The sequence below is a fragment of the Lithobates pipiens genome, unplaced genomic scaffold (assembly GCF_037356315.1).
Source record: "Lithobates pipiens isolate NorthernLeopardFrog02 unplaced genomic scaffold, aLitPip1_a1.2 Scaffold_8, whole genome shotgun sequence".
Lineage (NCBI taxonomy): Eukaryota > Metazoa > Chordata > Amphibia > Anura > Ranidae > Lithobates > Lithobates pipiens.
In genome coordinates, this window is record NW_027507903.1 from 342,959,117 (window position 1) to 342,986,660 (window position 27,544).

General features: G+C 38.9%; 1 protein-coding gene across 1 annotated transcript; it reads right to left on the reverse strand.

The window, feature by feature from the left end:
* LEAP2 (liver enriched antimicrobial peptide 2) lies at positions 1 to 27,544 on the reverse strand. The gene is made up of 3 exons (XM_077473206.1): positions 27,420 to 27,544; positions 7,923 to 8,068; positions 1 to 2,726 (listed from the first exon to the last, which is right to left on the reverse strand). The coding sequence occupies exons 1-3, from the start codon at positions 27,480 to 27,482 to the stop codon at positions 2,690 to 2,692; spliced, it is 246 nt and encodes an 81-aa protein (XP_077329332.1). The 5' UTR covers positions 27,483 to 27,544; the 3' UTR covers positions 1 to 2,689.

Consider the following 27,544-nt stretch of genomic DNA (forward strand, 5'->3'; position numbering starts at 1 on the left):
TTACAATTGTTTAAAATATATTTTTAATGGTTTTTCATCATTTGCCATAATTTTTGAGGACACCTTTAAAAATGCTTATAAACGCAAACGTGGCTAAATTCGGTACTGGCGTTTTGCCGCGTTTGGCATCTGAAACGTGGAAAACTTTTGCGTCTAAACCCATTTTTTGCTTCTGGAAAAACGAGGTTAAACGCAACTGCCTAAAAATGTAAAAAAAAATGAGACTGTGTACATGAACACATAGGATAACATTGAATGAGTTCAGGGGCAGTTGAAAAAAGTGTCCAACTGCCTCTGAACGCGTGTTTAACAGCGTCTCGTGTGCATGGGGCCTTAAAGGGGCTGTAAACATCTGTGTTTTTTCACCTTAATGCATCCTATGCAGTCAACAAATTATTGTGAATCGTTATGTTGCTTGCATTAGTAAATAGGAAAGTATATCATATTTACTTGTTTTACTTTTTTTTTTTTTTTTTTTTTTACATTTCTTCTGTTGTTTCTAATTTGTGGCTTTCTGGCCTAGGTCAAATGATGTCAATACATTGCAGGAGACTTCATGAGCCTTTTTGTTTTTCTTTCATCTGGAAAGATGAGCACACCCTCATGCCTGAGCTAAGGGCAGATAGATTCCAGGAAGTAAATGCTACATCAATCATCTGCCCTTATTCAAAAAGGTCATGGCTTGAAAAGCTAGGGGGGTCTTTTTCAAAGTCTCTGCTCAACAAAATAAATCATGAAGGCATGGGGATGGATGGGCATGTTTGCTTTGAATACTAAAAATTAAACAGCATTTTTAGTTTGTGGTGCGCCTATCCTTTTAAGTCCCATCCAATTAACTGACTTTAAGAATAACCTGAAACAGCAGCATATAAATATTTTTTGTGGAATTCTAACAGTAAATCTATAAAGCTGCGTTTTTGTTGCAATGAAAATTGCTACACAAATCCTTTTGTAATTCAATATTAAAAATTACTGTCATGATTTTTTTTTACAATTTTTCATGATTTTCTAAAACTGGCAAAAAGTTAAATGTTTTATTGTAAGTGTGGTAACTGTGATGTCCCAGGGAAAAATCAGTACACGGTATACAGAACGCCCTATTCAAGTGACTGGCACACTACACTGGCACAACGCCCTATTCAAGTGACTGGCACACTGCTGTTCCCAGCCATTTTTGTCTCATTACACAATCTTAAGTATGTAATCCTAGCGAGACAGATTCTCACACTTAGTGCTTGATTTTTGGGAAGGAACTGGGATACATACAGCAGCTGGTAATACTACAATAAAGTTTACTTCTAGTATTTATTTGACCTGAAAATTTTTATCAGCAAGGTTTGATTTTTTACTTGAAGTACATCTTATTGAGTACCCACAAGCCAGTCTAAATGTTTTGTGTTCAAGCAGTATTTTAATCATGAGCCAGTTCAGGACCGTTTTGTATTGATAATAAAATAAATCCAATTCAGCACTATCAAAAATAAATATTAAATATGATCTTCAGAATTAACCCTAAAAGGGAATAGTAATAAAGGGGAAATCTTAGGATAGGGACACTAGTTCTGGTGGCCTGGGGACCACAAGGGATTCCCTTAATTTGCAGGGATTTCCTAGCACTTCCTGTTTTGGCTATAGGACGGGCAGTGAAGAGAAATCTCTTGCATGGAGCACAGGTGGTAAAAAAAAAAAAAAAAAAATCAAAAGGGATTATACCCCTCCCTTACTCTAGCCAATATAAAAAAAAAAAAAAAGTTGCCTATAATTCTACGTTAATATAACAGAAATAATATAATATGCAATATTATAGATATAAAGTGTGTGCACACAGTAAGATTGTGTTAGTGATTCCAGCTCTCTATAAGCTCTCTTCTCACTTCCTATTTTGGCTATAGGACAGGAAGTGAAGGGAAATCTCTTGAATGGAGCACAGGTGGTAAAATAAAAAAATAAAACCAACAGGGATTATAACTCCTCTATCCCATATAAAAAAAAAAAAAAAGCTTTGCCTATAGTTCTACTTTAATACAATTGTATACAATATTATAGATTTTAAGGTTGTCCACACAGTAAGATTGTGTTAATGATTCCAGCTCACTATAAGCATGAAACCACTAGCATAAGCCTACTGTGTGGACATGCTAGCCATGTTTTGTATTGCATGTAAAGTATTTGGATTTGGATGCTGCTATTTTACATAACCGATGATTTTTATTTTGTTGTGCACAGTTCTATGGCAAAAGATGTGTTAGAGCTCTATGATTGTTTTTGGAACCTTTTTTTTTTTTTAACGTATTAGTATTATTATTTATTTTGGTATGAAGACCAAGTTTAATATTTCATTTTGATTGTGTTGCATTTATTTTATTGTGTTTGAAAATTTTTCATTGGAGGCTGCATTTGGATATACGGTACTTCTTTGGGGGGGAATTAAGAGTGCTGAAGGTTTTCACTGGAGAGTTAAGTTCTTATTCATTACACATCTTTCTTCAATTCATCTACTTGTGAAAAAGTCTTGCTTAAAAAATAATATATTACATATCAATAAATATTCATAAAAACTGAGTGCAAATTGTACACCGATGAGCTCAGTAACCAATAAATAATTTCTTGCAGAGAGAATGATCTAAGTTTATCTGCATTCATTGATGACATTTTTCCCATTGCTCTTAATATCAGCAGAAGATTGTTGTTAATCTGCAAATGCCTTTAAGGAGCAACGTTGGTTTCTGGAAAAGAAAAGACATTATATATAAAATTTTCCATGCAGTTACCTAAAGGAACTATAATATCTCATGCAATATGTGATATAGACCTAAAAGAAAAGCAGTACTGTGCTTGAGAAGTTACTGTACAGCTGATTGAAAATGTGTCTCTACTGGGTTAAGCCACCATAATATGGAAACAAAGAAACTGCGCTAAGATATATAAATGTAACTAAACAGATGCACCTAACCAGCATCAACTGTCTGTATAAAAAATAATAAATGAATAAAATAGAAAGAAAACTAGAATCGCACTAAACCTGTGAATTAAGTATGTGAACCTTTTTTTTCACACCAATTTTGGATCACTTTTTAATTGGTTTGTTTAGGGGTTCACATACTTAATTCAAAGGTTTAGTGCGATTCTAGTTTTCTTCCTAAGCTACCATAATGGCTGTGCTGCCACTCACAAAATGCAGGGATACCCAAATCAAACTCTGTAAAGAAAAGGAACAGAGGTCGCACTAGCCAAGAGCATTATCTTTGCAACCATTTAATATTTAAAAGGATGTATAAAATATACTCACAAATTAAATAAGTCAATATAAGGACTATATTCTGCTTAACTTATTTTGTTTGTTTGTGAATATATTTTATATATCATTTTAAATATTAAATTGTCGCAAAGATAATGTGCTAGGCTAGTGCGCCCTCTGTTCCCTTTCTTTATAGAATATGTGATATAGGGCTGCTTTTACTGGGATTTCTAACTACCCCTAGGAATATATATATTAAATACAGCGCCTTGAAAAAGTATTCATACCTCTTAAAATTTTGCAACCAAAAACGTAATTGTATTGTATGCGATAGACCAACACAAAGTGGCACATAATTGTGAAGTGAAAGGAAAATGATACATGGTTTTTAAAATTGTTTACAAATATGTGAAACGTGTGGGGTGCATTTGTATTCAGCCCCCTAAATCAATACTTTGTAGAACCCCCTTTCCCTGCAATTACAGCTGCAAGTCTTTTTGGAAATGCCTCTACCAGCTCTGCACATCTAGAGAGTGAAACTTTTGCCCATTCTTCTTTGCAAAATAGCTCAAGCTCTGCCAGATTGGATGGAGAGCATCTGTGAACAGCAATTTTCAAGTCTTGCCACAGATTCTCAATTGGATTTAGGTCTGGACTTTGACTGGGCCATTCTAACACATGAATATGCTTTGCTCTAAACCATTCCATTGCACCTCTGGCTGTATGTTTAGGGCCGTCGTTCTGCTGGAAGGTGAACCTCCGCCCCAGTCTCAAGTCTTTTGCGAACGCCAACAAGTTTTCTTCAAGGATTGCCCCGTATTTGGCTCCATCCATCTTCCCATCAACTCTGACCAGCTTCCCTGTCCCTGCTGAAGAAAAGCATCCCCACAACATGATGCTGCCACCACCATTCACGGTAGGGATGGTGTGTTCAGGGTGATGTGCATTGTTAGTATTCCTCCACACATACCATTTTGCTTTTTAGGCCAAAAGGTTAAATTTTGGTCTCATCTGACCAGAGCACCTTCTTCCACATGTTTGCTGTGTCCCCCACATGGCTTCTCGTAAACAGGACTTCTCATGACTTTATTCAACAATGGCTTTCTTCTTGCCACTCTTCCATAAAGGCCAGATTTGTGGAGTGCACGGCTAATAGTTGTCTTGTGAACAGATTCCCCCACCTGAGCTGTGGATCTCTACAGCTCCTCCAGAGTTACCATGGGCCTCTTGGCTGCTTCTCTGATTAATACTCTCCTTGCCCGGCCTGTCAGTTTAGGTGGAGGGCCATGTCTTGGTAGGTTTGCAGTTGCCCATACACTTTCCATTTTCAAATGATGGATTGAACGGTGCTCCGTGAGATGTTCAAAGTTCGGGATTTTTTTTTATCCTAACTCTCCTTTAAACTTCTTCACAACTTTATCCCTGACCTGTTTGGTGTGTTCCTTGGCCTTCATGATGCATTTTGTTCACGAAAGTTCTCTTAAACCCTCTGAGGGCTTCACAGAACAGCTGTATGTATGTAAGACTAATTTACGCACAGGTGGACTCTATTTACTAATTAGGTGACTTCTGAAGGCAATTTGTTTCACTAGATTTTATTTAGGGATATCAGTGTAAAGGGGGCTAAATACAAATGCATGACACACTTTTCAGATATTTATTTGTAAAAAAAATTGAAAACCATTTATCATTTCCTTCCACTTCACAATTATTTGCCACTTTGTTTTGGTCTATCACATAAAAACCCAATAAAATACATTTAGGTTTTGGATGTAACAGGACAAAATGTGTAAAATTTCAAGGGGTATGAATACTTTTTCAAGGCACTGAACCTGCTAGAAGAACCATTGAATAGGTGCTTGTTTTGAAAAGTTGACAACATTCTTCCATCTGTAGGTAATTGTTGCAACATTGTCACCATTTCTATTTTTGGAGATTGGTAAGTAGGAACCTTCTAAGTGCAGTGACCTCCCCCTTGCTGAGGTCACTTCTGCCTCATGTCCCACAGGGGTTTCAGGAAGTGCAGCAGCCATGTTGCTCCTCCAAGCTCTTGGTTCCTTCAGCTGCTAGCCAGCACAGTGACATGGAATAGCATCTCGGGAGGACTTCATACATTGATAAGTCTGTTTACTCTGCAATCATGTTTTTAATTGCTGCCTTTTAATAAAATTGCTGACGTTCTGCACTTAGAAGTGCCTTTCTGTACATACCCTTTCTATTGCTGTAGCTGCTTAGATGTGGACATCAAAGACAGCCTTATCAGTGAATAGCTCCATCTGCAGTCATTAAATCTGGACATGCATGGATCGAAATTAAATCCACATATGGCTGTTCCCTTATTTATGAGAAGTTGATCTATCGGTTGGCTGACTGAAAGAAAACTGAACTATGTATGGCCAGCTTTAGACTGACATCATATTGTTTTATGTGCAGGAGCTTAGAGAAATTATGTGAAAGCTTTGCACTCTGACCCCTGTAGCACTTTTCAGCAGATTGCAGGAGCTTTCTTGCTGCATTTAGCAATAAAAAAAAAAATAGAGTAAATTGCATTTCTGTTAAGACATTTAAAATGGAAGTCCAATATAAACCTAATCTAACTTAAATATGCTCCCACCCCCTTAATAAGTTCTATACTAACTATCCTGTAAAGGAATGATTCTGGGGCTCGGAGCCAATCACGTGACTGGACCAGAATGCCCTTAGATTATGAAACTATAGACATATTTCCTTTACAGGGTAGTTAGAATGGGGATAAGAGTATGTTTTAGTTAGGTTTGAACCAGACTTCCACTTTAGTACACCAACATGCCTTGAAAATTGTAGGTGTTTTAGACGGACTATAATTGATGGAAACCCCTCTGTGCAACAATCCACGGTACATCTCCACTTTGCTGTTTTAAATTATTTTTGGAATTTCGACGCTACTGTAAATGAGAGCGGGATTGAAGGAGTGCTATTCATTAGGAGAATGACGATGGGGATTTTTCTGAAACATTGCATTTTAAAGTAGTGTTTCGATACCAGATATCACCAGCATGTTGGTTTAAGTTTCCTGACTGTAAATACCCTTAATGGGAAAATATGCAATATATGCTTCTAGCTTGCAGTGCTATGCAATGGTTCTGCAATGGTGGTTCTTTCCTGTAACCAGTGGCAGCCCATCATTTAGAGATGCCCGTGCACCACCCCCTCTCTCCTCTCCACCCTCTATATGCACTGGATAGATTCATGCATAGCATGAATCTTTCCACGCCCGCCCCCTATTCATGTGTCCGGCTCCTTTCAGGTCACCGCGCATATGAATTAGAGCAGCCAGGGTCTTTTTTTTGAAGCACCTGATTAGAGCCATAGGCTCTAATAGGCTTCAAAATAGGATGGACTTGAGACACACAGCATTGCATCTGGAGCCCACCCAGGTGTGTTGCAACAGCAAATGAAATTCGCTGTTGCAACACTGATCCTTCTCTCGGCCAATCAAGAAGCAGGTATAAAACCTGTTTCCTGATTGACCAAAGCACCTGGCGATCCCATTGGATGCCTATCGGCGCTTTGGCAAGTGGTGGAATCAGGTAGAATGAACACCTCTGCCACTGCTGCCCGCACTGTGGAGGAATGGAAGAGAGTGGAAACACAGGAGGATCCTCCCTACAGCCCAGTAAGTGTCGGACCTGGGGGGGGGCCTTTGCTGCCACTGGAGCTGGGCTACATACACTATCTGGATTACTGGTCTATATACACTAAAATTCTGAGCTATAGCTGTATTGATGGGCTATATACACTATCTGTATTGCTGGGCTATATATATATATATATATATATATATATATATATACACATACAATATGTAATGCTGGGCTATATACCCTGGTCTTTGACACTGAGCTATATACCCTGATCTGTGAGGCTGAGCTGTATATACCTTGATCTGCATATACCCTGATCTGTGAGGCTGAGCTGTATACTCTGTCCTGTGATGCTGAGCTGTATACTCCTGACACTATGGGTGGACACAAGTGAAATACAGGTAAGTAGTGGGTAGATTCTATAAGGGGTGGGGCTTATAAGTGGGAGGGGTGAAAAAAAGGAAAGCGGGTCTAAGGGACTACCCATCCTTAAACTTCAACAGCCGCCACTGCCTGCAACTGTTGACAGGGGAATCCTTCCTGCCGAGCCATTGTATTTTCCTGACAGGAAAAGCCATCCCCGCCGGGGAGAAGACAGTGATTATTGCTAGCGGCTATACCAGCTGCTAGCTATAATCCCATGTAAAATCCAGCAGGCTGGCTGTATCCAAATTTTGTTCAACTTGGTACATTCAGCTTGCCCATACATGGTACCAATCTCAGCCAGTACCTGCTGAACTGGCCGAGATTCAAACCATCTATAGCTGGCATCACTGCTCCTTCTGCAAATTGATAACATATTGCAATCCCTGTGTAAATGGCATTCCATGTTTGTTAAATTGTTAGGGCAATATTATTAGCTAATCCACCCTGCTTCTAGCGACTAGCAAAAGGAAAACACCTTAGTAAACAAAATAGATGAAGGAACATTGTAGTAGTTTATATCTTTATTGTTTGTTAATTCTATTTTGGTGCAGCAGCTAGGTCAACGTCATAACCAGTTATTCTCAAGCAAACATAACTTAGGCCTCCCCAGGCAGTGCATTACATGTGTAAATTACCTGCATAGTCTTGTAAGGCATTCTGTGTCATCTCTGCATGAAGCGCCAACTGGACGCAGTGATAACCCTCTCCAAAATGGAGTCATCCTTCGAAGTCTCAGCAGTGTCTGGGATCTTGCGGTATTACTCATGGGAGCCCCTTCCAGCTGAAAAGAGACATTTCACTCAGTACTTTTATTTCTTAAAACATTAGATGTTGATTATATGATAAATAGCTATTCAGAACACGTATATTGCTATAAGGGCATTAATATAAGTATATATTATGTACTGCTCAACTTGCTTTTTACATGAACAAAAATCAGATGTCACAGCCACACAATTCTTGCCAGGCCTGGGGGGGGGGGGGTTAGGACTGATGAGGCTTAAATGTTGAAAATAGACAAACCGTTGCCCTCTCTGCTTGCGTTTCCAATTTAGGTGTATAGATCTTGTGTAGGTGAACTGTACACAGTACACGAATTTACTAACAATACTGAACAAACTGTGCATGCAGGGCTACACCGGGGGATATAAAGAAGTTTGTTGGCAAGGCAGAAGTGTGGGACTGTTTTATTAATCACAACATTGTGTTAATGACTCAGTATATATATATATATATATATATATATATATATATATATATATACTATTTTTTTTTTTAATCCAATTTCCTAAGCAGCTTTGTTTAAAAAAAAACTTGTCTACAGAGCTTAATAGCTTAAGCTGACATCTACACACAGGCACAATTGGAAGAGAGCGGTGACTCCACCCCTTTTCCCTCCCTGTAGCTGGTTTCAGTTTGCTATGTTTAGAAGTTATCAATATCAGCAGAGAGCCTCTGAAAAACCCCATTATGTTATGAGATTCTGGTGTCATGAGTATTATTATTATTAACGATTTATATAGCGCCAACAGTTTTACGCAGCGCTTTACAATGAGTACACCCTGTATGACAAACCAGTATAAAACATCAGTTTCTCTTTCTTTTTTTATAATTTCTTTATTTTTCTTTTTACCATTTCAAACAAGAAAAAAAGCTTAAATAAAAACTCTTTCCGTTACTTAACAATATATTCCTTAATATATGTATAACCCAAAACAAATCAAAATATTCTATTCACTTTATATCTGAACTTCCATAAAATTGTATCTGGTCTGTTTAATAACAGCATCTAAATTAGTTGAAAAAGAAGAAGGGTTAAAAGGGTGGAAACAGGGGGGGGTAATCTCCCTCTATATTCCAACCCCCATACTGTTTTAAATGCCTGAACCTAGGGTGACGCTATCCCAAGGCCTGGCCAAAATTCAACTGCTATCTTCCACTATTCCACCTACCTCCCCTATTTGAAGTCTATTTCTTTAACCTCCGCCCCCCCCCCCCAAAAATAAAAACACTCTCTATATATCCCCCCCCCCCCCCATCTCTCCTCTATAACACCTCCATCTGTCTTTTTCCTTCCTCAGAAGAGATATAACAATTCCACGGTGTCCAAATTTCTAAGTAGATCCTTCTTTTTTTTTTTTTCTAGCTGTCCATACTAGGTCTTCCATCCTGTTCACTTCCTCTACCTTTTTAAGCCACATACTCACCATCAGCAGTTGTGTCTGTTTCCATTTAAGTGGTATGCAAGCCTTAGCTGCATTTATTAAATGACACAGGATAGAATTCCTATACGTTTTCCTCTGGATCTCTGACGGATGTAAAAAAAATAACGCTGTGTCATCACCTATTTCTTTCTCGCTAAATTTCTGAAATGATCTCTTGTATCTCTTTCCAGTATTTCCGGACTTTGGGGCAAGATCAAAATATATGTAAGAAGGTTCCCTGTTCCTTCTGACATCTCCAACATTCATTTGATGTATTCGGGAAGTGTTTTTGGAGTTTTTCCGGGGTTTTAGACCATTGTGAGAGAGTTCTATAGTTCTGCTCCTGTAATTTTGTACATTTTGCAGTTTTAAATATGGATTGTATCATATTAATTTTCTAATCACCAGCACCGTGATATAGAGCACTGACACCAGCACCGTGATAGAGAGCCCAGGAGGAAGTCAGCATAGCACAGGGATGGTGGGAGCCCCTCATAATGAGCATAGCACAGGGATGGTGGGAGCCCCTCATAATATGCACAGCAGAGGGTGCAGAAGAGTAAGGCTGAGTGAGCCACTCAACCAATTCTGGTGCTTCCTTTGACGTAATCACACACACCTTCTGCAATTTCCCACTTTGGCTCAAGCCTGTTGCTCCTTCCCTACCCCTACCACCCCTGCGGAAGGGCCTGCCTCTTCCTCTGCCTGTCATTTTTTAAATGACCCTGTGACAAAACTCTCTACAGAAGTGCAGTATGTATGTGGAAGAAGGTATATAACACCCCGCTTCAATCTGTTGTTTTTGGGGGCCACTGGTCTATCACACCAGTTACAATACTTTTTTTTTGGATTGCGTTTGTCACTCTTTGTAGTATCGCTGCAGAACCGCTCAGCAGTCACAATGCTGCACAGTGGAAACGCACTACTATGCTTTCTATATGTACAAGTATTTTATACGTGTATTACACAACTATATACTGCACACCAAATAGTACACCTATACCAGTCCTTGAGGACCTTTGTGGAACTAGTAGGTTGTGATTAGCAGACTGTACCTCACTCAACCCTATATACTGTAGTACACTATACCTTACCAGTCCTTAGAAGGACTTTTGTGGAGCTAGTAGGTTGTGATTAGCAGACTGTACCTCAGTCCCTATACTCATAAAGGATTACTGCAGCAGAAGGGCAGCAGTCAGCAGTAGTGCACCTCAACCCTATATATTGTGGACCTATACCAGTCCTTAAGGATTAGCAGACTGTACCTCACTCAACCCTATATACTGTAGTACGCTATACCTTACCAGTCCTTAGAAGGACCTTTGTGGAACTAGTAGGTTGTGATTAGCAGACTGTACCTTAGTCCCTATACTCATAAAGGACTACTGCAGCAGAAGGGCAGCAGTCAGCAGTAGTGCACCTCAACCCTATATATTGTGGACCTATACCAGTCCTTAAGGATTAGCAGACTGTACCTCACTCAACCCTATATACTGTAGTACACTATACCTTACCAGTCCTTAGAAGGACCTTTGTGGAACTAGTAGGTTGTGATTAGCAGGCTGTACCTCACTCAACCCTATATACTGTAGTACGCTATACCTTACCAGTCCTTAGAAGGACCTTTGTGGAACTAGTAGGTTGTGATTAGCAGACTGTACCTCAGTCCCTATACTCATAAAGGACTGCTGCAGAATAGGGCAGCAGTCAGCGAGTAGTGCACATCAACCTTATATATTGTGGACTTATACCAGTCCTTAAGGATTAGCAGACTGTACCTCACTCAACCCTATATACTCTAGTATGCTATACCTTACCAGTCCTTAGAAGGACCTTTGTGGAACTAGTAGGTTGTTATTAACAGACTGTACCTCACTCAACCCTATATACTGTAGTACACTATACCTTACCAGTCCTTAGAAGGACCTTTGTGGAACTAGTAGGTTGTGATTAGCAGACTGTACCTCAGTCCCTATACTGATAAAGGACTACTGCAGCAGAAGGGCAGTAGTGCACCTCAACCCTATATATTGTGGACCTATACCAGTCCTTAAGGATTAACAGACTGTACCTCACTCAACCCTATATACTTTAGTACACTATACCTTACCAGTCCTTAGAAGGACCTTTGTGGAACTAGTAGGTTGTGATTAGCAGACTGTACCTCAGTCCCTATACTCATAAAGGACTACTGCAGCAGAAGGGCAGCAGTCAAGTATAATATTCTTTCTATATTTGGAAGAAAGAATATTATACGTGTACAACAGGGGTTGACAAATTTGCTTGGAATCTAGGAGCCAGCTTAAAAAGTTAGGAGCTAGGTCCGTGACAACAATCCGGACCTGTCCCTGGCCTGACATGGAGACGAGTGAGGGGAAGATAGCAGCGCCGTCGCCGCCCCCCCCCCCCCCCCCGTCTCAAAGTCATTGCCCATAGCTCTTAGAGGGACATTTTATTTATTTTTTTCAAATGACAATTTTTTTTTCAATTGCATTTTAGTGTAAATATGAGATCCGAGGTCTCTCTGACCCCAGATCTCATATTTAAGAGGACCTGTCATGCTTTTTCTATTACAAGGGATTTTTACATTCCTTGTAATAAGAATAAAAGTGACAACATTTTTTTTAAAAGAACAGTGGAAAAAAAAAAGTTAAAATAAAGCAGAAAAAATAATAATTTTTAAACGTTCGAACCACACATAGTAGGTAGCCCTGTGATCAGTAGAGCGAGAGCAATAATTCTACCCCAGACCTCTGTAACTCAAAACGTGCAACCTGTAGAATTTTTTTAAACGTCGCCTATGCAGATTTTAAAGGGTAAAGGTTTGTCGCCATTCCATGAGCGGGTGCAATTTTGAAGCGTGACATGTTGGGTATCAATTTACTCGGCGTAACATTATCTTTCACAATATAAAAAATAATTGGGCTAACTTTACTGTTGTCTTATTTTTTTATTAACTAAATTATTTTTCCCAACAAAAGTGCGCTTGTAAGTCCGCTGCACAAATACGGTGTGACAGACAGTATTGCAACAACCACCATTTTATTCTCTACGGTGTTAGAATAAAAAATATATATAATGTTTAGGGGGTTCTAAATAAAGGGAAGAAGAGGCAGGTAATATAATACAGGCAGAGGAATCTTCATTAACATTGCTGGTTTGTCATACCAACGGCGACCACAAGAGGGCGCCAGATTCCATAAGGAATCATAGGACCGCAGAAGGCCTCAAAACCGCGGCCTAAATTTTTGGCCGCCGGCGGAGCGGCCCGACGCGATCACGCTGGGGGGGTCCACAGACACAGGATACCCCCAGCTGTGCTGCCCCAGGCGCGAGGTCGCTATTTCTAGTCGCCAATGCGACCTGGCGACCGGGTTTTGTCGAGCCCTGGTGTACAACCCTATTACCATATTACTATTATCTTGAAAAGGACCTTTGTGGACCTAATAGTAACAGCTAATGATTAAACTGACTGTCCCTCACTGCTACACACAGCTTCTTGTCTGTCCCTATTTAAACTGACAAAACACAGGCTGCTGCAACAATAACTATATCCTGTACTACTACACCATACCAGTCCTGAAAAGGGCTTTTGTGGACCTAATAGTAACAGCTAATGATTAAACTGACAGTCCCTGCTACACACTGTCCTCCCTGCACTCACTAAAGACAGGCTTCTGGATTTACAAGCACAGCAGTTCACTCAACCCTATATACTGTACTACTCCTATACCATACCAGTCCTTAAAAGGACTTTTGTGGACCTAATAGCTAGCGATTTGTGTCACTGCAGTCTCTCCCTGCTCCACACAGCAACCTCTCCCTATAGTGACAGTAGAAAGAATGTAAAATGGCCGCCGGATCTGGTCTATTTATAATTTAGGGGGAATGTCCAAGTGTCCATGTGCTGTAATGTCTCAATTGGCTGTCCTGTACCACATGATGGATGTGTCATCATAGGTCAAAGTTTTTTTTCACAGTAAACACGTAAGTCCGCCGGACGAACAGCGGGAATAGTCCACCGATCGGGCGGACTCCGAACAGCCGAAATTCGCCGCAAACCGACCGCCGGGCGAACAGTTCAGCCATCCCTAATCAGTTTCTTAAATGGTCCTTTCTGTATCCCTGGTAGAAACTGCGGGTTGCCTAATATAGGGACCAGTGGTGAATTCTGTGTAGATAGACTATTTTTGACTAACAGATTATAACATATCTGCTGTGTAGGTCCTATTGTGGGATGTAATTTAGGATTGGATGTCAGATTTCTATAGCACCAAGGTGCTCTATGTAATAACTCCCTACACTGTGATCGCTCTAGTTTAGTCCAAATTTTCAATTCCCCGTGTCGACATCAGTCCAACAACCGGCCCATGTGTACAGCCTGGTAATACTTATATATGCCCAGAACTCCCAGCCCTCCATGTTGTTTAAGTAATGACAATAATGTCCTCTTAATCCTTGGTTGTTTATACGACCAAATTAATTTGGTAGGTAATGTTTGAATATTTTTGAAAAATTCCCTTGGTATTGAGATTGGGACTGCCTGGAGGAGGTATATGAGTTTTGGTAAAATAGTCATCTTGATTATGTTAATTCTTCCAAACCAGGAATGTATTCTCCTGGCCGATCCACCTGAAAAACTGCTTAATTTTCAGACAAAGGGAGTCCCAGCTGCAGGCTAATTGCACAAACCAATGGATAGAGAAAAGAAAACTCTGGACAGCCGCATTCCGGATCGAATCTGAAGTAGTTTGTGCCTTTATTTTCCAAGTAAAAAATTACCACATCACACAAACCACAGCAAAAAAGAGAATATGAAACAAAAAAGTGCTGACTCATTTTGCACTGAAATCAGCGCTTACTCATAGCTAGTTATTACTCTAAGTGAGGAACAAATATATACTCCATAGGTGACCTCCTATGATCTTGTGATCAATAGTTAAATTTTGTGACGGCTGGCAGCCCATTAGTCTAGAATCTCCACACCTGTGATCCCTATGTTGAGTCTTTAATTGAAACCAGTGAAAAGAGGCCCCAAATAGACTAATAAAAATTAAAAAGAACCCCAAACTAAACTGATTGCTCAAGTGTGCATATGTGTAAACAATATGTGTGATTCTGTGTACACATATATATATATATATATATATATATATATATATATATATATATATAAAATCCATAATATGTGGGGAAAAAAAAGGGAAGGAAGGGGATGGGAAAATGTGCATAAAAATGTGAACCATGTGATTGTAATATACAACAGTGTATGCGTAGAAACAAAAAGTGTGTGCAAGTGAGCATGTGTATGATGTGCAGGAAAATGTTATAGACGTGTCTATATAGTGCTATTTAAAAAATGTATATGCACGTAAAAACCAATATATACAAATGTGATATATGATAAAAAATAAAAAAAAGGGAGAAAGAAAAAAAGGGGGGGGGGAGTGATAAAATCGAGTATCATTAAGTGAAAATCTCTCCAGTAGTCCACGTACTCTGCTTAATACTGGCACAAAATTTTATTCATATATTTTTTTTTAGGATCCTCCACAATATAGATCCATATGGTCCGCCCATCTGAATTTGTAATTTGATTTAATTAGATTTCTCATTCCCTTAGGGGCTGCTACCATCAAGGCCTCTGACTTCGAAAAGTTTATTTAAAAAAAGATAATGTACTATATAGCTCAATCTCCCTAAAAAGATTCAGGAGTGAGATTGCCAAGTTTGTCACTGAAAAAAGCTTATCATCTGCATAAGCTGCTACTTTGTTTTGGATTCCTCCTATGGTTATTCCTCGGATGTCCTTATTAGACCGTACTTTGCACAACAATGGTTCGAGGATCAATGCAAATAACAAAGGGGACAACAGACACCCTTATCTTGTCCCGTTTGTTATCGCAAACGAAGGTGACACTACTCCGTTTACTTTGACCTGAGCTGTGGTTCCTTTGTACATACTTGCTATCCATCTGATAATTTTCCCCCCTAGTTTTATATGTCGAAGAACCACAAACATAAATTCTGATCCCACTCAATCAAAAGCCTTCTCAGTGTCTGTACCAAGAAAGACGCAGGGGGTCTCAGTCGAGTTGGCTATTTGCATTAGATTTAGGGCTTTGGTAGTATTGTCCCTTGAATCTCTTGTTGACACAAATCCCACTTGATCTTGATGAATCAATGAGGGCAGTTGCTGTTGAATCCTCAAGGCTATTATCTTACTGAATATTTTCAAGTCAGCATTCAAGAGAGATATCGGTCTATAGCTTCCACATAGCTTCAAATCTTTGCCCTCTTTTGGTATAACCGAAATCATAGCTTTCACTGTTTCTGAGTGGAAAAAGACTGTATCTCCTAGTTTATTAAACAATTTGACCATATAAGGGCCTAATTCTGGCATGAATACATTATAATAATGGTCCGATAGGCCATCCAGCCCCGGCGATTTCCCAATTTTTGCTTCTCTTATTGCATTTTGTACCTCCTCTAATGTGATTGGCGAATCCAACTCCTTCTGCGCTACAGCGGTCAGACTCAGCATTCCACTTGAGGCTAGATATTCCTCCATCTTTGCCTGGTCTGGATCTGCCAAGTTCAGATTATAGAGTGAGGAGTAGAAATCGCCAAACGCCTCTGAGATCTGTCCGGGTAGTTGCACCTCCTCTCCATTTTCTCTCCTTATTACTGGTATGTATGTGTATTTCACGCAACGCCCTCACCAGTTGTTTTCCACATTTGTTACCCGACTCATAACTATACTTGCATCTGTATTGCCATTTTGGCTTTATACTGCAGTAAATCTGTCACTTGTCTACGTGTATGTAATAATTCTCGTTCTTCTATTGTCTGAGCCTGTTTATGTCAGGCCTCCAGTTGTTGAATTTTTGTTAGGAGTTTTGATAGTTTAGCTTCTCTTTCCTTCTTGATCCTCGATCCATGTTTAATCAGTATTCCCCATATTACTGCTTTGTGCGTTTCCCAAATTACTCCAGGGGGGCTTTCTGAACTCTCGGTTTTCCTGAAAAAAGTATTTTATCTCTTTCCCCACATCTTCTATCACTACTGAGTCCTGAAGAAGGCTTTCATTCAACTTCCACATCATCGAAGTTGAATGACTTCTTTCTAAAAGGTTATACTTTAGAAAGATTGGGACGTGATCTGACCAAGTAATTAAACCAATAGAGGCTTCTCTAACTGAACATAGTTGTCTATGTGGAACAAAAAATATATCTATTCGTGAATACACCTTATGAGCATTCAAAAAGAAAGATTAGTCATTTTCCTTAGGATGCAATATACTCCATATATCCACCAGTCTTGCTTCTAATATTGCTTTACAGATCCCTTTCCTTATTTTAAGCGACACTGACGATGTCCCTGAGGAGGTAACTTCATTGGGGATAGGGGGGACACTAAGATCTCCTCCCATGATCAACTGTCCTTCCAAACACTACATAAGTTTTCCTAATATTTTCATCTTGCTGTACATTAGGGGCGTAATATGTTGCTAATGTCACTCTGGCCCCCCAATAGTTCCCTTAATGAACAGATATCTCCCATTTACATCTGCCAGAGAATCCCAGAAGTTCCATGCTATTTTATTCAATATCATGATGGTTACCCCCTTAGTTTTAGAATCAGGGTTGTTTGCATGGTACACCATTGGAAAGCTCCTATTTCTTAACAAAGGAAGTTTTTTTTTCCCTAAAATGTGTTTCTTGGATGAATGCTATATCTATTTGTAACCTCTTTAGAGCTTGAAATAACATTCATCTTTTTTCGGGGATATTTAATCCCTTTACATTAAAGGGCATTATTGTTAGGGATTCCATCTACTTTTTACTCCTTCTCACAGTTCACAATATTTGAATGCAATAGATAATTAATTCTCCCGTATCAATGCCTCCCCAACAAATAGAGTATACATGAGGGAGGAGTGGGAGAGGAGAGAAAAAACAAAACCACCACCCCCCCCTTATATCCTACCCCCACTCACTCCTCCCCCTGTTGGTCCCTAGGTCGGTCGTTGGCAATTGCCTCCAGCCTCCTACGGTTCCCTAAAGCTATACTGCCTTTAACCACTCAAATTCCGGTTTTCCCGTTCTTTGTGTGTTTGGCCTATTCAGGGTATGTGGTTGAGCTCAGCTGCCCCAGGCCGAGCTTCCTAAGCACAATCCACCAGTCTATTGTAATATCTTCAGCATAACATATTTCACATATATTACATAGATTGCAAACTATATACAATACGGCTCCCCAGAAAGAAAGAAGAAACAGAGAGCGATGGGAATTCTGTCTATATTGTTATTGCATCTAATACTCTTATTCACACATTCCCTCATTCTCCCCCCCACCCTCCCGTACCTTCCTTTATTATATACTTCTCCTCGTTATTTCATGGGGGATCACACTGTTTATCTAAATTCCATTTAAGTTTCAGTATATTCAGTATAGTCTTCATTTCCTTTCATTTCGATAGTTCATTATAGTTCATTATAATCTGTTAGTCTCTTTCCTAATACAATACCTTTATAATACAGAACCAATATTTCTTATACCTCATTCCTTCAGATTTATTCAGGTGGGGGTGTTATAGCTTCCGCAACAAACCCACCAACCTCAATCTCAAACCCGTGTTTATATATTAACTATATTTAAGTTAGATAGTGAGAACAAAAAAAAAGAGAGAGAGACTGTCACCTTGCAAAATGACAATTGTGACAATAATGAGGTCTGATGACCCCAAGCTGAGTGGCAAGAAGAGCAATTTGTGTTGCACACAGTACCATCCTAAATTCTCCAAGATTTGGAAGTCTACAATAAATCTGATATCTGTGCTGCAGAAAGGGATGACGACACTGAAAAGCCATAGACCAGATTGCACACTCTACCTAAGGCACCTTTCACACTTGTGCAAACTGAAAGTCACGTGACTTGAAGCAATACCTGTGTTATTTTGAGGTCTATGGACCTCGAGTCACATCAAAGTCGGACCAAAGAAGTTGCACGGATTTGAATGGTACTCATTGGATATTATTATACAGGATTTATATAGCGCCAACAGTTTGCACAGCGCTTAACAAAATTAAGCTAGACATTACAGTTACATTACAATTTGGCACAAGAGGAATCAGAGGGCCCTGCTCGTTAGAGTTTACAATCTAGAAGGGAGGGTCAATTGATACCAATGGTAATAGCTGTGGGCAGGGGCGGACTGACAACTCATGGGGCCCCCGGGCAATAGGAGATTATGGGGCCCCCAGGCAATCAGACAGGTAGGTACTGGAGAGGTGGGGTAACTATAATCTAAGGATTTTTAGACCAAAAGGATGTCGGTAAGGGACATTTCAGAGAGAGATGTAAAAAAAACACAGATTTTTACATACTGTCCCTGGTTTTACTGAGGCTGGCAACCCTGATGGGGCCCCCTAGTGGCACGGGGCCCTCGGGCAGTGCCCGAGTGGCCCAATGGTCAGTCCGCCCCTGGCTGTGGGGGATGAGCTGATGGAGAAAGTGTATTAGTTAAAAGCAGGATAAGCTTCTTTATAGCGAAGGGTATGGATATTTGGATATCGCGGATTACGACTTGTCTTGCGACTTTGCAGTCCCAAGTCGCAGGACAAGTAGCACAAGTGTGAAAGGGGCCTAAAGAGATATACAAGTACAGCATTGTAAAGTCTGCTTAGCCCAGGACCTACACAGGTTGCTAATGAGCAGTCACAAATGACTAATTTGTAGGCAGGTGCCTACTACCTCATTTTCTACAACTCCCAATTCTAAAAAAAAGTTGGGACGCTGTGTAAAATGTACATTAACACAGAATGCAATGACGTGTAAATCCCATAAATCTATACTATACATAATAGATGGCAGCAACACGTCTCAAAAAAGTTGGACCGGTGCCATGTTTGCTACAGTGTAGCATCACCTCTTCCTTTAAAAACACTTTGTAAATGTCTGAGAACTGAGAAGACCATTTACCGGAGTTTTGGTAGAGGAACATTGTTAAATTCTTGCCTGATATAGGATTCTAAATGCTCAACAGTCCTAAGTCTTTGTCATATAAAGTATCTCACAAAAGTGAGTACACCCCTCACATTTTTGTAAATATTTTATTATATCTTTTCATGTGACAGCACTGAAGAAATTACACTTTGCTACAATGTAGATTACTGAGTGTACAGCTTTTATAACAGTGTAAATTTGCTGTCCCCTCAAAACAACTCAACACATAGCCATTGATGTCTAAACCACTGGCAACAACAATGAGTACACCCCTAATTGAAAATATCCAAATTGGTCCCAATTAGAAATGTTCCCTCCTCGATGTTACAAGATCTCAGATGTGAATGGGGAGCAGGTGTGTTAAATTTGGTGTTATTGCTCTCACTCTCTCTTACTGTTCTTACTTCCTCTCTAAAGTTTGACTTTTCTGACCACAGAACAGTTTTCCACTTTGAAACAGACAAATTTAAATGAGCTTTGGCCCAGAGGAGACCATGGCATTTCTGGATCATGTTCAGATAGGGCTTCTTCTTTGTATGATAAAGCTTTACCTTCCATTTTTGTGTTCACAGACAGTGATTTTTATAAGTATTCCTGAGCCTGCAGTAATGTCCATTACAGAATCATGCCTGTTTTTAATACTGTGCCATCTGAGGGCCAGAAGATCATGAACAATCCAATATTGTGTTTTGGCCTTGTCCCATGCACATTTTTAATGATATTATGTACTGTAACTGATGATATATTTAAAGTCTTTGCAATTTTACATTGAGGAACATTATTCTGAAATTGTTCAACAATTTTTAGATGCAGCTGGGGAATATTTGCCTATCTTTAGGTCTGAAACACTCTGAGATGCTCTTTTTATACCCAATAATGTTACCTGTGACCTGTTGCCAATGAACCTAATTAATTGCAAAATGTTCAACCAACTCTTCCTTGTTCGTACCACTTTTTGTTGCCCTGTCCCAACTGTTTTGAGACATCATGTTGCCATCAATTTCAAAAGTACATTTATTTATTTATTTTAATTTGATATGTTTTCTGCTTTTTTTGGAATTGGAGTTGTACCTTTCTATGTAATGTTCTTTTTAATGCGATATGTTTTTTGTTTACACCAATTTGCATTGTAATTGTACAGGGTGATGATGCCTTCTGGTCAGGGGAAGTTTAAGTGTGCTGCCAAAGAAGCTGAGCAGGGATTCGAAAGAACCAAGATACAAGAGGAATTAAGATAGGAGAGGAAGAACATAAAATAGCTGCATACGCAAATGACATTTTGTTTTACGTAGATAGGCCTAGGATAACATTACCCAACTTAATGAAGTTAGTAAAGTCTTAAGGAAAAATCTCAAATCTTAAAAAGAATCCCTCTAAATCAGAAATTCTGAATATAAACGTGAGGAAACAGGAAGAGCTGGCCCTGAAATGAGAGTTCCGTGGAAGGAAAAGGAATTAAAGTACCTAGGAGTAAAAATTGCACCTGCCATAGGGACAATGTATCAAGTAAATTTTGTCCTGTTACTGAATGAAATAAAAACAGAAATTAATAAATTCGCAAACAAGGTACCGCTCTTGAATAGGGAGAGTAAATATCATTAAAATGGCCATTTTGCCGAAGATTCTGTATAAAATGCAAACATTACCAATCTCTCTCCCACAGGCTTATTTTAAGACATTAAAGACATTTAGACATTAAAAAACATAATATCAAGGTTTATTTGGCAGAGAAAGAAGCCAATGATACGTTTCATTTCATTTCTGAATAAAGATAAACGGCAAGGAGGACTGGAGGTGACTGATTTCAAAAATTACCATAACGCAGTATTGCTTTCACGGGTGTTAGAATGGGTAAAAAATAACAAAGAAAAAAGATGGGTGGATTTGTAAAACACTATTAGTAACGAACCACTGGGGAAGATTATATGGATACTATCACAATTTAGAGAATTAAGTAAAAATACACATCAAATAACTCAGAAAGTTCTTGCAATCTGGGATCAAAAAGGAAAAATATATACACTACAGGAACTAAAACACAAAAAAGAATTAACGGTGATAGATGAATGGTGGTACACCCAGCTGAAACATTTTGTGTCTACATTGCCGCAACCAATTCGATCCAGAGAGACCCTATTGCCGTTTGAGCACTTATGTTCAGCATCAACTACAAGGAAAGGGATCTCCTGGATATATAAAATATTAGTGAGAATTAAGGGGCCGGAGGTACCGCCGTTTATAGTGAAATGGGAAAGAGAATTGGGAAAGCGAGAGGAAGATTTATATTTGGAAAAGATATTTAAAATGTGTGGATAAGAAAAAAAGAAACTGCGCTATGGTAAAAAGAATTGTGTACTAATTGTTCACAATAGAACTTTGTTCAGCTGCGGCTTAACTGTATCACATAACTACAGAGAAAACACATGAAAAATTATATAAGCTGCGCTAAACCATAAATCCCAAATAAAATTCTATAAGGTAAGAAACCATTAAGCATGAACTAAATAATAATGTGCAAATATCGAATAGACCTATTACACCCCAACTCATAAGAAATTGGGGGTATAGGATAAATAATAACAGTGATCAACAATAAACAATATGATAAACACCCGATGTGTTAAAAATATATAAACGTGCAAATTTCAACAAAGTCCTTGTGAAATAAAAATATAGATGAATGAAGAATTATCAAATCTTCTACTGTGTGGCAGGTGCTTGATCCACCACCATATAGCCAAAATCACTTCTTACCAGAACTTCATGACCCCCCACTACAGAGGGTCACATACAGCATGTAAATATGGATTATCTCCCACTTCTAAAGGACCTCAGCTGCTCTCCTCCCTCCACCGATATCATGACCAGGTTATCAAGCAGGTATCCTTAATTATCTCCCATATGTTAAAACATCTCGCAGATATGTACCTTAATTGGTGCGCTGGAAAAGTAATTAACCAGCGGACTTTGAAGCGCAAACCGATAATAAATTTGTAAACTGCAACTGGTCAAATGCAAATGTGGCACGGCAATAGACAGCAATACAATTGAAATTAACTACAAATGTATTTCATGCTGGTATATAACACCAGAGATAGCACATAAATACCAAAGTGAGACATCAAGGTTTTGCTGACGCGGATGCAATGCTGTGGGAACCATGGCCCACATATGGTGGACATGTCTCAAAATTAAAAAAATCAGGAGAGAGGTGTTGCAAGGGATAAAAGAGAATACTAATATAGAGATACTGGAGGAACCTTGGAGGTGTTTGTTTCATGAGGTAGAAATGTCAAAAAATAAATATAAGAGGACATTGGTACCCCATCTGATGAACACAGCAAAAAGTTTAATTCCCCAACATTGGCAAGAAGTGGAAAGTCCCACGATTGGAAGCTGGTGTAAAAAAAGAAATTATATTTACAACATGGAATATTTAAGATATAGTGGAGATGAGGAAATAGAAAGATTTGAAAATAAGTGGAAAATGTGGAAGGAATTTAAGCAGAGATATGTAGAGATGGTGGGAACAGGCGAAGAGGGTAGACAGAGAGGAATGGGAGATGAGAGGGAGTGGGAGTGAGAGAGGTAGGGAAGGGGGTATTTGGGGGATTTATTCAAAAAAAGTTAATGTATGAAAAAGTTTTTATATATTTGATATAATGAAAATGAATAAAGAGATTGAAAATAAAGTGTGATGCCAGGATATATGTACAATATGTTATATATCAATGTATGACAAACTGGACAAAGCAGAAATAAGTGCTTTTTTAGGGATGGTGTAGATTTTCTTGAAATGTTTTTATGAAGCATTATTAATCTATGTACTAATAACATTTTGTAAAATTTGTCAATTGAGGTTTTGCGTCTTAACTTTTTGGGATTACGTATGGCACCTCAAAGTCTCTTCCTCCTTTTCTCTTTTTTTGTTCTGAATAAAATAATTCAGCTGATGAAGAGCTTTGCCTGGTCTGCATTTTTCAAGAGTACATGTTGGTGTATGCATCCTATGGAGATCACACCAAAACATCTGGGTTCGGGAATGAGAAATCTAAACATGAAGGCTGTGTTAACACTTAAGAGTGGTGTCACAGAATGTTTGTGGGTTGGAGACTCAAGAACTATAAAAGCCAGTTGACTGAGAAATTAGTCACTTGGTGGGGGTGACTTAGGGCCCTGGTAGTGAAGTGATTGGTATGCTTTGGTTCCCTTTCCTAGTGGCCTAGATCCCCTTTCTTGGGTCCAGCTGCAATACGAAGCTTACTAGGGACCTAGCCAGGGAGTAACAGAAGAGAGAGGTCTCACAGAAAAGAAGCACAATGCTGGCAGAAAATGAAACTACTGTGCATATACAGAGTCACTAAGGAAAGTGATGGATCTTAAGCTGGTGAAGTCTGGACCACCTTCCACAGCTTATCCAAATGTTTGCAGATAATGGTGTGCACTGTGTCCTCGTTAATGACCAATTCCTCCGCCATCAATGGCAGAGTCAGTTGCCAATCTTGTACCAGCATTTTCAAGTCTGGGGTTCTTCTTGTCGACAGCCGACTCAAACATGGCTCATCCTCTGTCTCCTTCCCATCACGAAAGCATTTAACCCAGTCGTACTTACATTGTGTCTGCCCACAGGTGCCATCCTGTACACCTGTACTAACATTTCATGCATCAGCATTCAACTCAATTTGTAGCAGAACTCAATGATAATTCATTGCACCATTGCACTGTGACCCTACCTCTCACACTAACCTGATGGTCATGTGCACTCCACATTAGGTGGCGCTTCTTGACATGTCTCTGGATAGCCATGTGCATGCGTGCGCACCTGGCCCATGTTGCCGTTGAGATATTGGACCATTCATTTAACTTTTTAGACATACTGCATAGATATTTGTGTGTGTGTAAGCTCCTATGATCAGTTTTCTGACATATATTTTTTGCTGTTACCCTACTAAACGTCATGTACTTATTTGTCATACTCCTGTTGAAGTCCTATTGGACGAAATTCGTAGGGTGAGGTTATCATGTTCCCTGTATTGCTTTTTAACATGTGATCACGTTTTTATTTTCTACTTTTATTGTTATCTTTATGCTGGTTTTATGCCAATAAACAGCTATTTGTTTATTTTTTTCAATCTACACTATGGGAAGCTGTTTTAATTTTTTTATTTTGCATATGATCCTTATCACGAGTTTGGCTCCATATACCACCCAACCTTTGGCCGGAATTTCCCTCTTTTGCCATTTCATTTTTTGATTTTTGGAAAGGAGGATTAGAGCTTCCGTGGTGATGCAGATCGTGGTGCAGATTCCCTTGTTGGCCTGAGGATCCTTACTGGTGTGGTCTCATCAAGGTTCCATCTATATATGCCTGTACGACCTAGTGTTCACGCACTGGTCCAGTGGTTCCGAGGAGAATTTGAGCTTCCGTGGTGATGTAGACCGTTCCCTTGTTGGCCTGAGGATCTACAGTCCTTCCAGTGGCGCATAGACTGGTGTGGTCTCATCGGGGTTCCATCTATATGTGCCTGCATGACCTAGTGTTCACGCACTGGTCCAGTGGTTCCAGTAAGAGTACCCATTTTTATCTACTTTGATGTCACTGAAGTGAAGCCTGTCCGGGACTATTTCTTGGTTTATACATTGTGTGACACATCACATTTTCACTCTTTGGGTTACACTCTGTGTGAATTATCAAATTTGAGTTTCATATTTGTACTTCACAAACTTCAAAGACTCATTTATTAATTTGAGATTTGGACTTCCTTTTTTCAGTGTTATACACTTCACATTTTTATTATTATTTCAGCGCTACATTGTAGTTTTTCTGTTTATATGAATTTTGGCACATTCATGTGTAGCTGCTTTATTTCACCAGTTTTAGGTTAGCGCAATATATTTTTTCTTTATTTGTGATATTACCTTTGTTTAGAACACATAGGGTCTGATTTATAACAGCAAAATGGATACCGCTATCTATTTTCTGCTGAACACCACAGTGTTTATTTCACATAGTTCCTGCATTTTACAAGTCATTCACAAAATGCTGGGTGTAATATGAAGCCTATCCTATAGAGTGCTCATGTATAACCCTGAATATGATGGGTCTTTTGTCTGGGCTCTCCAATTCCTGCACGGCACTTAAAAATAATTTTTTTTTTAATTCATTAAAGTGAACAGAGCTTCTTTTGCTTCAGTCTGAAAAAATGTGAAGCAGGGAACTCATTTGTAAAGCACAACACAAAAACCTTTAAGCAACAAAAAAAAAGAAAACTTTTTTTTATACCACAATATGAATGTGGTAAAGTCATAACATACTGCTGCTTTATAAACTGGCCCCTCGGTTTTACAGTGCCAAAGAAGATTAGATTATTAATGAAATTGGGCAGAATGTTAGAGCTTCAATATGGGGCACAAAAGTTTAATGAAGTACATTACATTTACCCTTATGCCACAGATCCGGAGACCCTTGTCCAGCAGTTTGCCAAGCTGCTTGCCAAACTTCTATTTTCTATGCTTTGTTCTGCACCCTGATAGCAGAGAACTCCCCAAAGACTTCTCTGTAGCCAAGAAATATTTCTGGCTGGCTGCTGGTGAGGGGTAGAATATACCGGAAAAAGATCGCTAGAGTTTATTAAATGTATTAGCCACCTATAAAAAAAATGTATTTCTAATTACTGTGCAATTTTTTTGAGTCTGCATTTATCATATAGATAGTACAAGAAGAGCCTAAAGCTGGGCACACATGATTACATTTTCTTTCCAACATTTGTATAAAAAATCCTTTGTCAGAACATTATTTCTTGCCATCACTAATAAGTCAACTAATTTTGTCCAGGCCTGCTGTTTGGATGGAATCACAGACCTATTATATGAGTTTTTTTACAATATGCACATTTTTCCAGAACAAAATCCACATACACAGATAAAATTTAATTTGTTTGGGAAAAGTTTTCCATCCTTGTTCTTTGAAATTTCTCATCCCGATTTGACCCCACTAAGCATTAGAAAATCAAACAAATGTTCCGAAAACAATAAAAAAAAAAAAAAATGTAACTGGTGTATGGCCATGTCCTTTAAAAAGATTATTGTAGGGAAGTCATCTATGTACAGAAAAATGACTCTCCACAAACAGAAAATTATTTCAAATTATAATACGTTTTAGAAAGCACCCTAATTAACTATATGCATTTATAAAGCATATTACTAGCTCTTTAACATTAAATTGAGGCATACTGACAAGACAGACTATGTTCCAGTTCACATCTTAGTTGCACAGTAACATGGTCCCATTGCAATTTTCAACCCATTCATTTGAATGGGCTGAAATCAAAAATATTGCATGCACTACTTATCAAAAACACACTGCACCAGATCGCAGGGTACTGCAGAACCTTGCGATCCGGTGCAGGCCAACACACTTCTTTTGTGATCTGCATTTGGGGTGTCGCTAGGAATACATTAACACTCGCAGCAGATCGCACACCCAGCGCATTATGAACATAATAACATAAATCAGCATAAAACACGAGTTTCCCTCACCGCGTTATGGTGTGAACAAGCTCTAAATGAAGTACTTAATTCAAAAATTTGATAAAGCTAAATGAAATTTTCAAAAAAAGGTAAGGAAATATAGATAAAGACAGAGAAAAATAATTTTCTGACATTTTCCACTCAGCTACTCTAAATAGCAAACTTGTTTTAGGTGTAGCAAAAGAACAAACTATAGACAACAAACTATTCCGATTCTGAGAAAGCGTGTGAGATCCCATTGCAAATTGGTAGTTTTTATAGCCTAATTTTTTCACTTTCAATAGATTTTTATTAAATTGTAAGAATAAATATCAGTAAAAAAAATAATCGCTTATTTTCTGTGTGGAAGGGCTATCTATAGATCTATGTCTATGGCTTATCTAGGCTCACCTGGTGTATCAGTACAATACATATCACAAAGATAGCTGTCCACTTCCTAAGTTGTGGAGTCATGGTGCCAGAAAGGGTGCGTGCGATGTAAAGGAAGCATCATGTTTCCTGCCTGGGACTTTATA